Raw genomic sequence first — 12,981 nt, 5'->3', positions numbered from 1 at the left:
TTTTTTTTTTTTTGTTTTCCAAAATAAGCCCAGACCATTAACAATTGAAACTCCAACAAATAAGTCTTCTCCAACAGCAAGAAAAATGTACAGTTACTCAAAGCTGATTCTGCCAGTGGGGCTGGGGACAGAAGTGGGTAGGGTAGGGTGAAACCACAGAGGGGAATGGGGTGGGTGGGAGGGTCAGGGTCCTGCCTGTCAGAGCGAGGCCGCCTGCGTCCTGCACTCTGCTGTCAGGTGGGTGGGATGCTCACCTCCCTCTTGGGGAGGGTTATCCCTCATCACCTTCCAGTGCCAGGCAGGGTCAGTAACCCTGATGGGAAGTGAACAAGACAAGACTAGACCGGCTTGTGGAGGTGATGGTCCCATAAGAGGGACAGCCTGCTTATTCCAAACAGGTGGCCTTTCACCCCACTTCCCACTGTTAGTGGGAGGGGCCGGAGAAGCCCGGGAGTTAAGAGGGGGGATGAGCAAAGGCACAGAAACCTGGAGGGCCGGGATGGGGACTTGCATAGGTTGATGAGTGTGCAAGAGGTACATAAATACACCTGACACCCCGCCCAGCCCGGCACTGGGAGAGGTGGTGGGGACCACAGGCAGGTGGTCCCCAGGGCCACTCTACCCCCTGGCTTCTTCTCCCTCCCTGGGCTCAAAGCAGGGGAGGTCCACGGACCAGGAGGCAGGGGCAAGGTCTGGGGGGATGGGCTGATAGTGCAGGGAAGGCTTTCTTTTTTTCCTTTTTTCTTTTTTTTTCTTTTTTTTTTTTTTGGTTTTGTTTTTTTCCCAACATTTTGTATCTTTAATAACATACACAATGGTTACCAGCCATATTCATAACAAAAGTTATTCATAAAATGTATCTAAAAATAACATTTTTTTTCTTTTCGTGTGAAAAGCTTGAGAATGTCCCAATGAGGGTGTAGGTTGAGGGGGAAAGAGGAGTTTGGAATAGGGGACCCTGGCTTCCCCACAGCCTGAATCCCAAATTCCCTCCCTCCACCTGGGCCCCAGCACCAGCCCTCATCAAGAATAGGGAGTAGAAGAGGGTTTATGTGACTCAGGCTGGGCTGCACCTCTGGGTTATGATATAGTGTTCCACTTACATGAGGTCATGACATTATGGGGTTGGGAAAGGTTGACAGAAAGAGAGGAGGGTAGGCAAGAAAACAAAAACCCAACAATCCCCATTCCCTGGTTTCTACCCATAAATCTTGCCAACAGACCTGGGGAACAGAGAAGGGTTATGTTGGTGAGGGGAAGGGACATTAAGGCAACAGACTTCCTGACCTCACTGTGGGCCTGGGGCTGCCCACCTTCAACCTCTGCATCTGGGAGCCGGGGCTGGGATGGGGAAGGGCAGGGGGGTCTGCAGGAGGGGGCTCTGCCCTCTCCTCATAAAGTTCAGGCTCCCCCTGCCACTGTCCTGGCTCAGAGAGAGGCCTGGGGATTCTAAAAATGACAGGGAATGATCAGAGAAAAACCGTTAAGAACTATATAAATATGTATCTTAAATAGGCCTAAGAAATTAATTGTAGAGAACCTCTGATAAACAGGGCAAGAAAAAAAAGGAAAGTGGTGCCTGTCCTGGGGAATGGTAGGGACGATGAAGGATGAGGGGTAAGGAGATGGGCTCTTCTCCAGTGACATACTGGTAGAACAGGCTGTCCACACTGCTCATTCCCCCAGTGTCATGTGTCTAAAGGGCAGGCTGCACAAGGTGGCTGTCAGTTTGTCTCTGAGGAAGTCTGCTCTCTTGGGGAAGGACAGGTGTCAGCAGTCTAAAGGAGGCAGGGATAGGATGGGGCCAGTAGGATTTGGGAGGGAAGGGGCAGGCAGTCTGGCTAGTCCTTGCCTCTGGCTGCCCTCTGTGTCCCCGGCCTCAGCTGAGATCCCTCAATGGGCCTGGGAGTGAGCAAGGCGTGTGCCAATGTTAAACAAAAGTTAAGAGGATGAGTAGAAAAATATCAGAATGTATAGCTGCGCCAGCCCACCCTCTCGCTGCCGAGGAGAAGCCTGTTGGGGGATGGTCCCCGCCCGCCGCCCAGGGAGCCCATGGGTGCGCTGGGCTGTGGGTCCCGTCAGATGGTGGAGGTTTTGTCTGTCCCATCTGTGGTAAGAAAGGGAGGAAGGGAGGAAGGTCAGGAGCTGGTGGGAGGCCTGAGCAAAGGCACTCACATAGCATGTCATCCCAAGTGGGCCCTCCCTGGAGTCTGGCCTCCCCTTGGGACCCTCAGGATGGCTCCAAGTAGCTGGGTTCAGAGCTGGAGAGGCTGGGTAGGTGGGAGGTAGGTCAGGGGAAGAGGAAATGCTCACCACCCAAGGCGTGTTCTGTCATGCTCAGACACAGAGACTCCAGGGTGGGATTGATCTCCAGGTCAGGCCCAGGTACTGGGCAGTCTGAGTGGAAGAGAAGAGAATGGTGGTGGTGAGGGGAGGGCCAACCAGAATGTAAAGTGGGAAGGGCTAGGAGCATAGAGATAAAGTGCTCAGAAAGCATGCACAGGAAGGAGTGGAAGACACTGTTGAGAAGAGACAAAGACAGGCCTAGGGATGTCACAATGCAGATGAGGAGTTGGGCAATGCAGAAAAGGCAAGACTTTTCAGAGAGAAAGTGATATGAAGCTGAGGGAGTGTTCTTGGAGGCCACACACAGGCTTCGACTATTTTGAATAGGGACTCCAAGTTGCCTTGGGCAGTCTGGGCAGACACTGGGCAGCTTCTTGATGACTGATGGCCCACCGTCTATGCTTGGTGGAAAAGCTAAGCTAAAGCTCTTGCTAAGCCTACTTGGACTTGTTCCCTCAGACAGGATGCAATCAAAGCAGGCTGAACAGGTGGCACAAAACAGCACAGCAGCTATGGAGCCTGTCCTCAAAGTACTTCTCAAAAGACCTCCTCTTTAGCACCTGCATGAGAACTCAGGTACCACACTGCTAAGTACTTTGCCTTGTCTCAGGACATCTGAGCTTTTGATCTGTACTCCTAGGGCCTGGATTGTATCTCAAGCCTCATTTTTTACCCCAGCCACTCTAACCTTGAGGTTAGGTCTCAGGGACACTTGTTTCTCTAAAAAACAAGCTTTGAACCTGAATGCTCTTTATACCTGAGTGGTAACTGGTGAGGTGAGAACACATTTGAGCACCCTTTCTATGAGTATCAGGGAGGGTTCCATCCAACAAGTGTAGGAAGGCTCCTTAATGGGCTGGCACACTGGATGGAACAGTTGCTACCTTTTGCACCTCTGGCACACCCATTCACTCAACAGCATTTACACAATATATATCCCTACAGTGCTAAGCCCCGCCCTACGATGAGCAGAGAGGAGTTCTCTGGGACCACAGATGGAGGCCTGCAGTATTTCATCAATTCACAAACTCTACTGGTTACAAAGTTTCTGACTGCAAGAATTTATGTCACCCCCAAATCTAAGACCTGTCCAGAGCAGCTCACTGAAGCCAGCTTCCTGTCACAGATGTCATGCCTAGTCCAAGCATGCAGGATCACAACAGTCAGAAGCCACTCTACCTTGTCTAGTCAAGCAGGGACCCAGAGCTGGCATATTTTTTTGATTTCTCAACCCTCCTGACCTCTGACTTCCAGGCTGATGTGAGCAGAGGGGAGTGAGCCCACTTTCACTACCCTTTTCCACAAAACCTCATTAAGAGGTGTAGTCATTGGTTCCACTGGTCACCCAAAACCTCCACTGACCCCTCAGATTTTAAGCCCTTCTGAGTTCTAAGTGAGCCTACAAAGAGATAGTGACAGATCAATACCAACACTGAGACCATAGCATAGGGAAGGAAAGACATGCAAACAGAGGGGAGCTAACATATGCAGTGAAGGGGAGAGAGCCCCGATACTTAATGGACATACAAGGAAAACGCCTCCCTAAAGATGCAGGGAGATGCATCTTTATCTATATATACTGTGATATATAGAGAGATGGTACATAGCCAGGAGAGACCTGCTACAAAGCTAGAGAGTGGATGTGATGTCCAGGTGAGCAGACAAAAGTCAACTAAGGAGGTTGGCCAGGCTGAATGACAGAGGCAAGGCACCTCACCTGGAGGGAACATGAGAATAGCCTGGGGTGACGAATGAACTGGGAGCGAGTGAGTACGCTGCACAGAGCTTCGGCTCTGGCTGGGCATGCTGTTGCTGCCTCCAGGATTGGCAAACCACAGGTTCTACATAGGACAGGGGGAGAAAGTGTCAGGATGAATAAGAGAAGCCCAGGCCCAAACACACATCCCAAGGTACTGCCACCTCAACCCCAGAAGCATCTGGACTTGTATAGCAGCTGACTCACCTGTCGGCCCTGACCCCCAAGACTGGGGCTGGTTAGGGCATGTCGAGGAGAGACACCCCCAATGCCTGAAGGGCTCAGGAGGCCCATCCTGCCAGGTGGTAATGCCCGAGGAGGCATCGGGAATTGCCGCTGGGTCCGCCGGGCCACACCCATCCCCACAGAACCAGCTATGGGGAGCGAGTTGGAGCCAAATGCCCAGCTGTCAGAGAGCAGAGCACAGGTTATTAAAGCTTAGGCAGGTCTGTATCTGTCCTTCCCACAACTCCCGTGGGTAGGACAAAACAGCAATCTGCTCTGAACAAGGATCTCCTGACCATGTCCTTGCACCCTACACTTCTGTTTCCTCCTAACCCGAGGTGGAGATGGGGAACAGTGAGGTGTCCTTGTACCCTTCAACACAGTTCTTCAAATGTCACTTTTCAATGAAGAAATGTGTTATCTGGTGTGAAAAGGGACCTAAGAGCCGTCTGCATATAGGTAAGGAGACAAAGGTATAGGAGCAGGGTCTATTTGAAAGACGGGTGCTGGGTTTTTGTCACCTCGGCATCCACGTGGTGCTGGGGAAAGAAGTCAGGGCCTTAAGCATTGTAAAGTTGTCCTCTGACATTCACATGTGCACCATGGCATGGGTGTGCACACATAACATAAATAAATGCTCAAAGTATTATGCTGTGACCTCGAGGGTCCTCCCTCTAACAGCTGTCATGGTTCTACCTAATACCTACTTCTGGGTCCTATGGTATGTAAGCTAATTATGTGACATAAAGCTGCTCATTTCCCTGAAAATCTGTTAGAGCCAGAACCCCACTGTTCTCCAGATTTGAAAGCAAAAGCTCCCTCTTCTCTCCCTTCAAAGTCCCACTGTGGCTGCCAATGGCTTGATACATTTCTCCTAAAGAAGCCTCTCCAGACTGAAGGCCTTGTTCTCCCTCTTCAGGGCCCCATCTCTTAAATTCTTCGGGAGGGTAATCAAATGTCAGCGCCTTTCCACAAATCAAGCTTTCTTTCCATGAGTCCCACGTCCTCATTCCCAAACTGTAGAAATCTACTTGCTTCTTCCTCCGAGAGCTGGAATTGAAGTCCTGGACCACACCACACTTAGCCTGTTTCTCTCTCTCCCTCCCTTTCTCTCTCTTTTTTGGCATTTTTGAATCAGGGATTCTCTGTGTAGCCCTCACTGTCCTCGAACTCAGAGATCCAAGTGCCTTTGCCTCCCAAGTGTTGGGATTAAAGGTGTGTGCCACCACATCTGGCCTTTTTTCTCTTTTAAGTTGTATTTCACCTTAATTTTCTAGAAAGTCTGTGCTGGGTGATCTGAGTAAGTATAGCAGGGGGCCCATTTCAAAACACACAATCACCCTTTTAGGCATCCACATGCCAACTCCATCTGCCCAGGGAGGTGCCCACTTACCCCTTTTGCTGCCGGTAGCTCTGCATGTCCAGTGCAGCTTTGCGTGGGAATGTCCGGAGGAGTTTCAGCACTTGCTGCTTCCAGGACAGCAGCCGCTTTTTCTGTGTCTCTGTGAAAGCCTGGAAAGGGGGAAAAGGAGGCTGCTGGACACAGGACCATTTTTATAGGTTGGCTGGGAGAGACAGGTACACAGCGGTAACTTAGTGTAGTCATCTCTCTCTGTGATCAAGAGCAAGAGGCAAGAAACCCTGAGTTGGGAAACGAACAAATATTGGCACTGAGAACAGGGATGAGCAGAAAGAGGTGACCACTTCCCATAGGGTGTATTTAAAAGCTAAGAAGCATTTGATGGCAATGCTGGAGAGGATGGGCTGGAACCTGGTGTACTGGGTGAGCTCTGAGGGGTTGGAACGGCCGCACTGCCTCTTGGGAACCCTAGCAAAAGTCCTACCTCATGAGTCAGGCACTTTTCGATGAGCTGGAGGTAACTGGTGATATTCTCCTCGTCTGGTCGGGACACCAGCAGCTGGGTGCATACTGAGGAACATGGGAAAGGGCAGAGCTTAGTCCCAACATACTCTGCCACTTTGCAGCCTTCCCAGTACTAGCTGGTGGGTACAGAGGAACAAGAAATGTGGGCTAGATGAGTCCCAGCTCCTTGGCTTATAGGGCAATGGGTAGTACCATCAGCCCAGACAGGCCTGCTGGAAGAAACCTAGTCACACTATATCTAACCTACTCACAAGGTTTAATAAGAAGCACTGCTCCCTTTCTCTAACTTGGACTTGATCCCTGGTACCTGGGTTCACCTGGTGTTTTGCCTCAGGATTCTGGGCTAGACACTGGCTGCTCTCACCTTTGCCCATCACCCGTGTAAACTGGCTGGGGATGTCTCCGTCGGCGACGGGAGCTGGGGCTGGCTCACTGCTGTCAGAGGGGGCTGGAGCTGGTGGAGGAGGATAATTTTCTGCAGCTGGAGGGTCCTTGGCCTCAGTGCCCTTGTCTGATCCAGGGTGGGTGAGGGGAGGCTCAGCACCTGGCAGCAGCGGCTCCCCCCGACCCCCATCCTTGGCAGTAGGGGTGGCCTGAAGGACACTGTAGGCCTTGATAGGAGTGATGATGATCTGCTGCAGCTCCTGCAGAGCATTGCGCAGATTGCCACCTTCCAGCACATCCTACAAGGGAAAATGTAGCTAGGTCAGGCACAGACCCCAAGATGATGAGCTTCAGAGAAGCCTACATGGTATGCAAGGTTCTAGCACAAAGGTCAGAAGAGCAGCTCTGCCTATCAGCCAGACAGACTCCTTTTCCCTCCAAGGAAGAAGCAGAGTATCAGACTAAAACAGTTAAGGAAAAACCAGAAGGAGAAAGCAAGGAAAAGAGAGAAGAAAGATAAATGGAAGCAAACTCAGGATGAGTGGAGAAGGAAGCAATGAAAAGATCCCTACACATCTGCAACTCATCCATAAACTCACTCAGGTGGTAAAAGATGGAGACATTCTGGAATCTCAAACCAGGACAGGGAAGGAAACAGGGACAGAGGGTAGGTGGGAGCCACTCAGGCAGCAGCAAATGAACCCTTTGATGACAACTTGCTCAAGGTCTCTAGAATCTAGCTGCCCATGGTAGGGGCCAGCAGAGGTCCAACTGCAGCTGCTAAGAAGACTGATCCACAGTCTTCTACTTGCCCATGGAGATGAGAATACTGGGTCCTCACCTTCTCTAGGGACTTGAGGACACTCTGTCTCTCACGCAGCTTCTGGATGCTCAGGGCTATCTTGTGCCGGGCACCTTTGGTGACATTCTGTGATGGGGACAGAAGGAGATAGGAAACTGAAAATAGGTGAGGTACATAGGAGTAACCCAACAGGAACCAGGAACAGAAGAGACTTGATGACAGGAACAGCACCCATTTGTGCTGGGCCCAACACCTCCCCAGTGGCCTCTTATATTCACCTGCGACTCTAGGTGCTGCTCAGTTAGAGTCATCATCTCTTCGTAGCTCATCTGTGAAAACAGAGCAGCATACTTGTGCAAGCGGAGGCTCTTGAGCCATGAGGGCACATCTGTGGAAAAGGGTGGAGAATAGGTCAGAAAACGAATAGTAGTGACCAGAGGGGGTTGTGGGCAGAAGTCAAGCATAAGCCACAAGTACCCTAGACGACTTAAACTACACTAGGCTGGAGCCAGAAGCTGCCTTTTCAGACACCTTTCCCTAGCAAATGCCTAACCTACTGAGCTGCCAGGATGGGCTCCATGATTTATCTCCTCTATCAATTATCTGAGCTCTGGCTGGCTGTGAGGGTTCTCTTCAAACCTGCCCCCTCCCTGAGGTAGCAGCTACAGGCAATTTTCTGTCCTTCTGGCCCAGCCCTCTGGAAGCACCTTTCATCCCGCTGCCATCCTCCTGGAAAGTGTTCCGGCTGGAGCCCTGCTCCTCCGTCTGCTCACTGCCAGAGGAGGCCACACTGCTCTGTGGCGAGAGGGGTGCGTGGTCGGGCGTGGTGAAAGCAGCCCGGGCCCCAAGCTCCTCTGGACTCGGCCACTCACCAGGGGCCTGGGGGCTCGTAGGGATGAGTGACATGGAGCGCTTCAGTGGGCTAGGGTGGATTTGGCAAGGGAGACCTGGCCAGAGAAGAAAAACCAAAAGGTCAGGTTGAAGGATCTGAGCATTAAAAAAAGACCATGGCCTGATCAATCTTATAATCCTTGAAGGGAAGAAGCAAAGGGACTTCAAGGGGAAGGAACTGTCTACAGATATTGTTCAGACTCCCACCCAAACACCCAACTTCCCAGCATGATGCCAGGAGCCCATGGACTTACCCCACTCCTTTACTCACACTCATCCAAGCCCCAGCAGCTGTGGCTGGAATTCTTTTCATGCCTAACTAGATTTTTCCCTTCATTCTTGCTTATAGCCCCCTTGCCTTAAAGCAGCCATGCTGACCGTTTTTAGAGGTGGGGCTTTCTGAGATTGATTCTCACTTTGTACCCAGGTTGACCTCAAACCCAGTGGTCTTCCTGTGTGCTGCAACTACACAACAACACCTTCAAATGTGCAAATTTGGTCTGCTTTTAGATCCTGGTGGCTTCCTTCACACTGACAAACCCAAAATTTGTATACACCTGAAAGCCCTGGCCCCTAGTTAACTTTCATCTCTGATAGCCCAGTCCTTGGCTCAAGACCATTCTAATCCTCATTTCTCTGGAACCACCCCACTCCTCCTTTGAGACAGGGTCTCTTAAAGAATTCTTGTGCATCTATCTTGTAAGTGCTGGGATTAAAGATACATGCAACCATGCTGACTCTGAACACAAAATGCTTGCTCCTGGTTCAATCAAGTTTACACCAAAGGACTTTGGCACTTGCTTTATTAATGGGTGATGTTGGTCATAGGTGCCATAGTAGAGAGAGAAGTTCACCAAGATGCTAAGCCTTCATTTTCCAAAGGAACAGAGGCATTTAGCCTTCTTGGAAAGGACTGAAACCCTGACTAGTTACTCCAGTTATTTCTACTCAATCATTATACAAAACTAATTGGGGTTGGTTGGGAAAGGTTCCAACTACCAAAGGTATCTTGCTTTGCTGCCTGAGAGAGTAGACAAACCACACAAATTTTTGATTATGGCTATTCATAATCAAAGGTAAAAATCCCAAGTTTGCCAGGAGTATCTCAGTACCAAGTACAGACTTTCTGGGAAGATATCTCTTAAAGGTTCAAACAGTCTCAAAACAATTTCTCAGCTTTTCCTCATTAACCCAAACACAGTAAAGGCTTTGCTGAAACATTTCACTCAAAGCCAGATACAAAGGCTTCACTTTTCACATCACTACACTATATCTGTTATTTTCTTTTTAAAGATTTATTTTATGTATGAGTACACTGTAGCTGTTTTCAGACACACCAGAAGAGAAATTTGATCCCACTGCAGATGGTTATGAGCCACCATGTGGTTGCTGGGAATTGAACTCAGAACCTCTGGAATATCAGCCAGTGCTCTTGACCACAGAGCATCTCTCCAGCCCATACACTATATTTCTTTACCTTCTTCCTGTCCTCTTTTCTGTGCTACTGAACACGACAGAACCCAGGATCTCCTGTATACCAGACAAATACTCTACCTCTGAACCCAGCCCCACATTTTCAACTCACCAATCATAGCAGTTGGCAGCCTCAAGCCTCAGTTAACTGTTACCTCCTAAGGCCTACATTAAGTCTTCCATCCTGTCAATGCCTTCTAATCCACCATTCCAACTACTCTCCCATCTTTCTCTTAACACCAATCACAAGCCATATTCTCTTGCTTATTTAACTAAACCCCTTTGCTCTGCTGTGAGCAGAGACCTACATACTACATTATCATATCCTCAGCAATCACAGGGGTATGGCCCAGGAAGCTGCTTCCTTAGTACTTACAGGTTGGCCTCAAACTTATGATCTCCTGCTTTAGTCTCTCAAGTGTTGGGATAGGTATAAACCATCACTACTAGCTAATGAACTGCTTCTTTAACATCTCTGTGACTAGGCCTCACATCTCCATTTTTTTCTTGGACTGAATCCAAACTGACCACCACCTAAGAGGCCTGTAACTCAGGGTGAAGTTAATACCCTCTTTCCCCTTTCAAAGTCTATCCATTCCATTTCTGAGGTAAGCAAAGGGCTCCAAGTTCTCTAGGTAAGGCAGTAAACACCCAGACCTTGCCGCTGCCTTTTCCCTGTCCTATCAATGCTTCAGCATTCCTTTCCAGTGGCTGCTTCTGCCTCTGGGTCGTGCTCAAGCACCTCCTTATGGCCCCTGAAAGCCAGGCACTTGTTCCTCTCTGTGCTAGCCAGTCTCTTGTACTGGCCTGTGGGCTTATGAAGGACAGCAACACGGCCTAATCATTTTTGCTCCTCAGGCTCAGGGTATATCACACAAAAGCCTTCCAACTGAGTTTCATAAAAAACAAATGAGTGCTAAGAGGGCTTGTGAGCTCAGCACAGGGAATCCAGGAGTTCCCGTGGCAGCCTAGAGAGAAAAAAAGGAAGCCAAAAAGCCTGGTTAGGTGAGGACAAGGCCCAGGAAGCTGAACTCCGTCGTCCCAGTTCCCACAGGAAAGAGGAGCCAGAGAAAGAGTACAGGCCTTGTTCTGGTAGTGAGGCTGAGGTTCCTGTCATTTCCCAGTGACATTCTACCCACTCTGGTTCAGGCCCCACAGTACCTTCCATTACTATCTGTGACTATACTGAAGCTCCTAGCCAGAAAGTTATCTAAGAGAGAGGATTTTAACTGACCCACTGCACACAGCTAGTGTCAGGCTCTGTGTTTATCCAGGATCTTGTTGAGTCCTCTACTCAAGATTCCTTTTAAGTTTCTGGACACTGTGAACTCTGGCTTCTGCCCCATTTGGGGCCTCTTGGAAGAAGATGGCACTCTGGGCCCCAAGGCTGGAAGACCATCAATACAGGCCTTTGTGCCTATCTTGGTGTGCTTGGCCACCTCCGTTCTCCCTCTTTAGCCAAGAAGTGGGCTGGTGAGGCTGAGAGGGCAGGAAATTACCCCGACTAGAATGACCATGCAGTTCCTGAGGAACCCTGCTTGGCCTGTGTTGGGGTGGAGGCTGGCCACTGCCTGAGGATTATAAAAACAGAAATGTCGGCTGCAGATCCATGGCCTTGTACTCTCCAAGAAATCCTGGTCTGTCCTTGGCAGTACACCAAACTCACCCTGCCTGCCCTACCAGGCAATCTTTGCTTCCCACTCAAAAATATTTTAATTGTTTCCTGCTTCCTGCAACTGTCTGATGTCCAAATGTTTCATTTTATCCTTCAAAGTCCCAAATTGTATCCCTAAGATGTGAGTTCAAATTCTAACTCTTTACCTCTAAAACCAGTGCTCTTAAATAGGAACCTGTTTCTGTGACCACATGAAGTCCTCAATGGATGCAAGTTAGCATAGCATGTACTAATATGATCAATCACTGGAAGAATCTCTAGACCTGCATACTGGACACCATCATGCCTTTCAATCATGCTGTGCCCACTACATGGCATGGCCCTTTCTTTTCTCTCTTTTGCTCTAGAACAAACACTATCCAACACTGTGAAAGCTGGTTCTTCAAAGCTACTGGAGTGGTAGGGCTGCAGCTCAGTGGTATAGCCCTGTTTAATACAGTCAATATTCTGAGTTCTACCCCCAGTGTTGCCAAAAAGAAAAGCAGAACCCAAAGCCTACCAGGGTTTCTGAGCCAGGAAGTACAGAGGTATGGGGTAGTTACTGCATGAGTCATTCTTAGGCAGAGTCAGTGCAATAGAGGTGTTCAGGCTCTGGGCTCCAGAGCCACACTACTTGGATTATTCTGATACCATCTTGGGCTGATGACTTCTAAGACTAAGCCAAGTTTTAGAGTTTACATTTCTCAAGTTCTCAGACTAGCTCCTAGCAAAGTGCTCAATATTTCCCAGTGTTACCAATCACTGTTAATATAACCTCCAAACCTGGTATAGGAAGTGTGGTACACTGAAACCAGAAAACAAATCCAAAGTAACAGGGCAGCTAGAGTCCCTGGAAATGCCCTATTTCCCCTGGCCTGCACTAGCCATAGCCTGATGAAAGGGGCCGACCGCCTAAGGCTACATTCCAAGCATTCACCTTCAATCAGGTCATGCTACTCTCTGTGGCTTAGAAAAGCCAGTGTCTCACATTGCTCATGTCAAACAGACTCTCAATACCAACTCCTATTTTACCCAGTTTACCTCTGGGCTTAGCTGGTTAGGACAGCACTGGTCAGAGGTAACTCTGGACCAGACTGCTCAGGCCTGAACCTTGCCAGTTCCATTATTTGTTCTATGTGAGACCTCAACTACGTGGTTACAGTTCTTTGAGTTCTAAGTCCTCATCTGTGAAATGGGCCAATGGTCTAAGAGGCTTAGATGAGACTGTATCTGTAAAAGTGCTGCGGAGAGCACTTGGCACTGAAGCTCAGCAGTATAAATGTACAGACATACTTCTCATGCTGGCCCCTAAGACCAGAGACAAAAATCCTGAATGAGCTAAAGAGAACTCAGGTATGGTAACCATCCTAGTCAGGGGTCCTCAGCAGCCAGTTGGGTATCAGAAATGTGGACAGGGAGTGCTGGAGAGATAACTCAGTGGTTAACAACCCTTGTTGTTCTTGCAGAAAATTAGGGTTCAGTTCCCAGAATCCACATGGTAGTTCACAATCATCTGCCATCCTCCCGACCCCCACTTTTTCTCCAAGACAGGGTTTCTCTGTGTA

At 49.3% G+C, this 12,981-nt stretch overlaps 1 protein-coding gene across 1 annotated transcript in view; it reads right to left on the bottom strand.

The window, feature by feature from the left end:
* Positions 1–33: 33 nt before the first annotated feature.
* The window catches only part of SAMD4B (sterile alpha motif domain containing 4B), a 37,665-nt gene continuing 24,717 nt past the window's right edge, over positions 34–12,981 (bottom strand). The window contains exons 4-13 of the mRNA XM_080908840.1: positions 8,106–8,345; positions 7,677–7,786; positions 7,438–7,524; positions 6,577–6,895; positions 6,172–6,257; positions 5,721–5,839; positions 4,310–4,508; positions 4,064–4,187; positions 2,314–2,397; positions 34–2,107 (exon numbers count right to left, since the gene is read on the bottom strand). Coding sequence (XP_080764966.1) covers positions 2,079–2,107; positions 2,314–2,397; positions 4,064–4,187; positions 4,310–4,508; positions 5,721–5,839; positions 6,172–6,257; positions 6,577–6,895; positions 7,438–7,524; positions 7,677–7,786; positions 8,106–8,345 — 1,397 coding nt within the window. The 3' untranslated portion in view covers positions 34–2,078. The remainder of the gene's footprint in view (positions 2,108–2,313; positions 2,398–4,063; positions 4,188–4,309; positions 4,509–5,720; positions 5,840–6,171; positions 6,258–6,576; positions 6,896–7,437; positions 7,525–7,676; positions 7,787–8,105; positions 8,346–12,981) is intronic.

Source organism: Micromys minutus (genome assembly GCF_963924665.1).
Source record: "Micromys minutus genome assembly, chromosome: 32".
NCBI lineage: Eukaryota > Metazoa > Chordata > Mammalia > Rodentia > Muridae > Micromys > Micromys minutus.
This window is presented reverse-complemented; position numbering and strand designations above follow the sequence as displayed.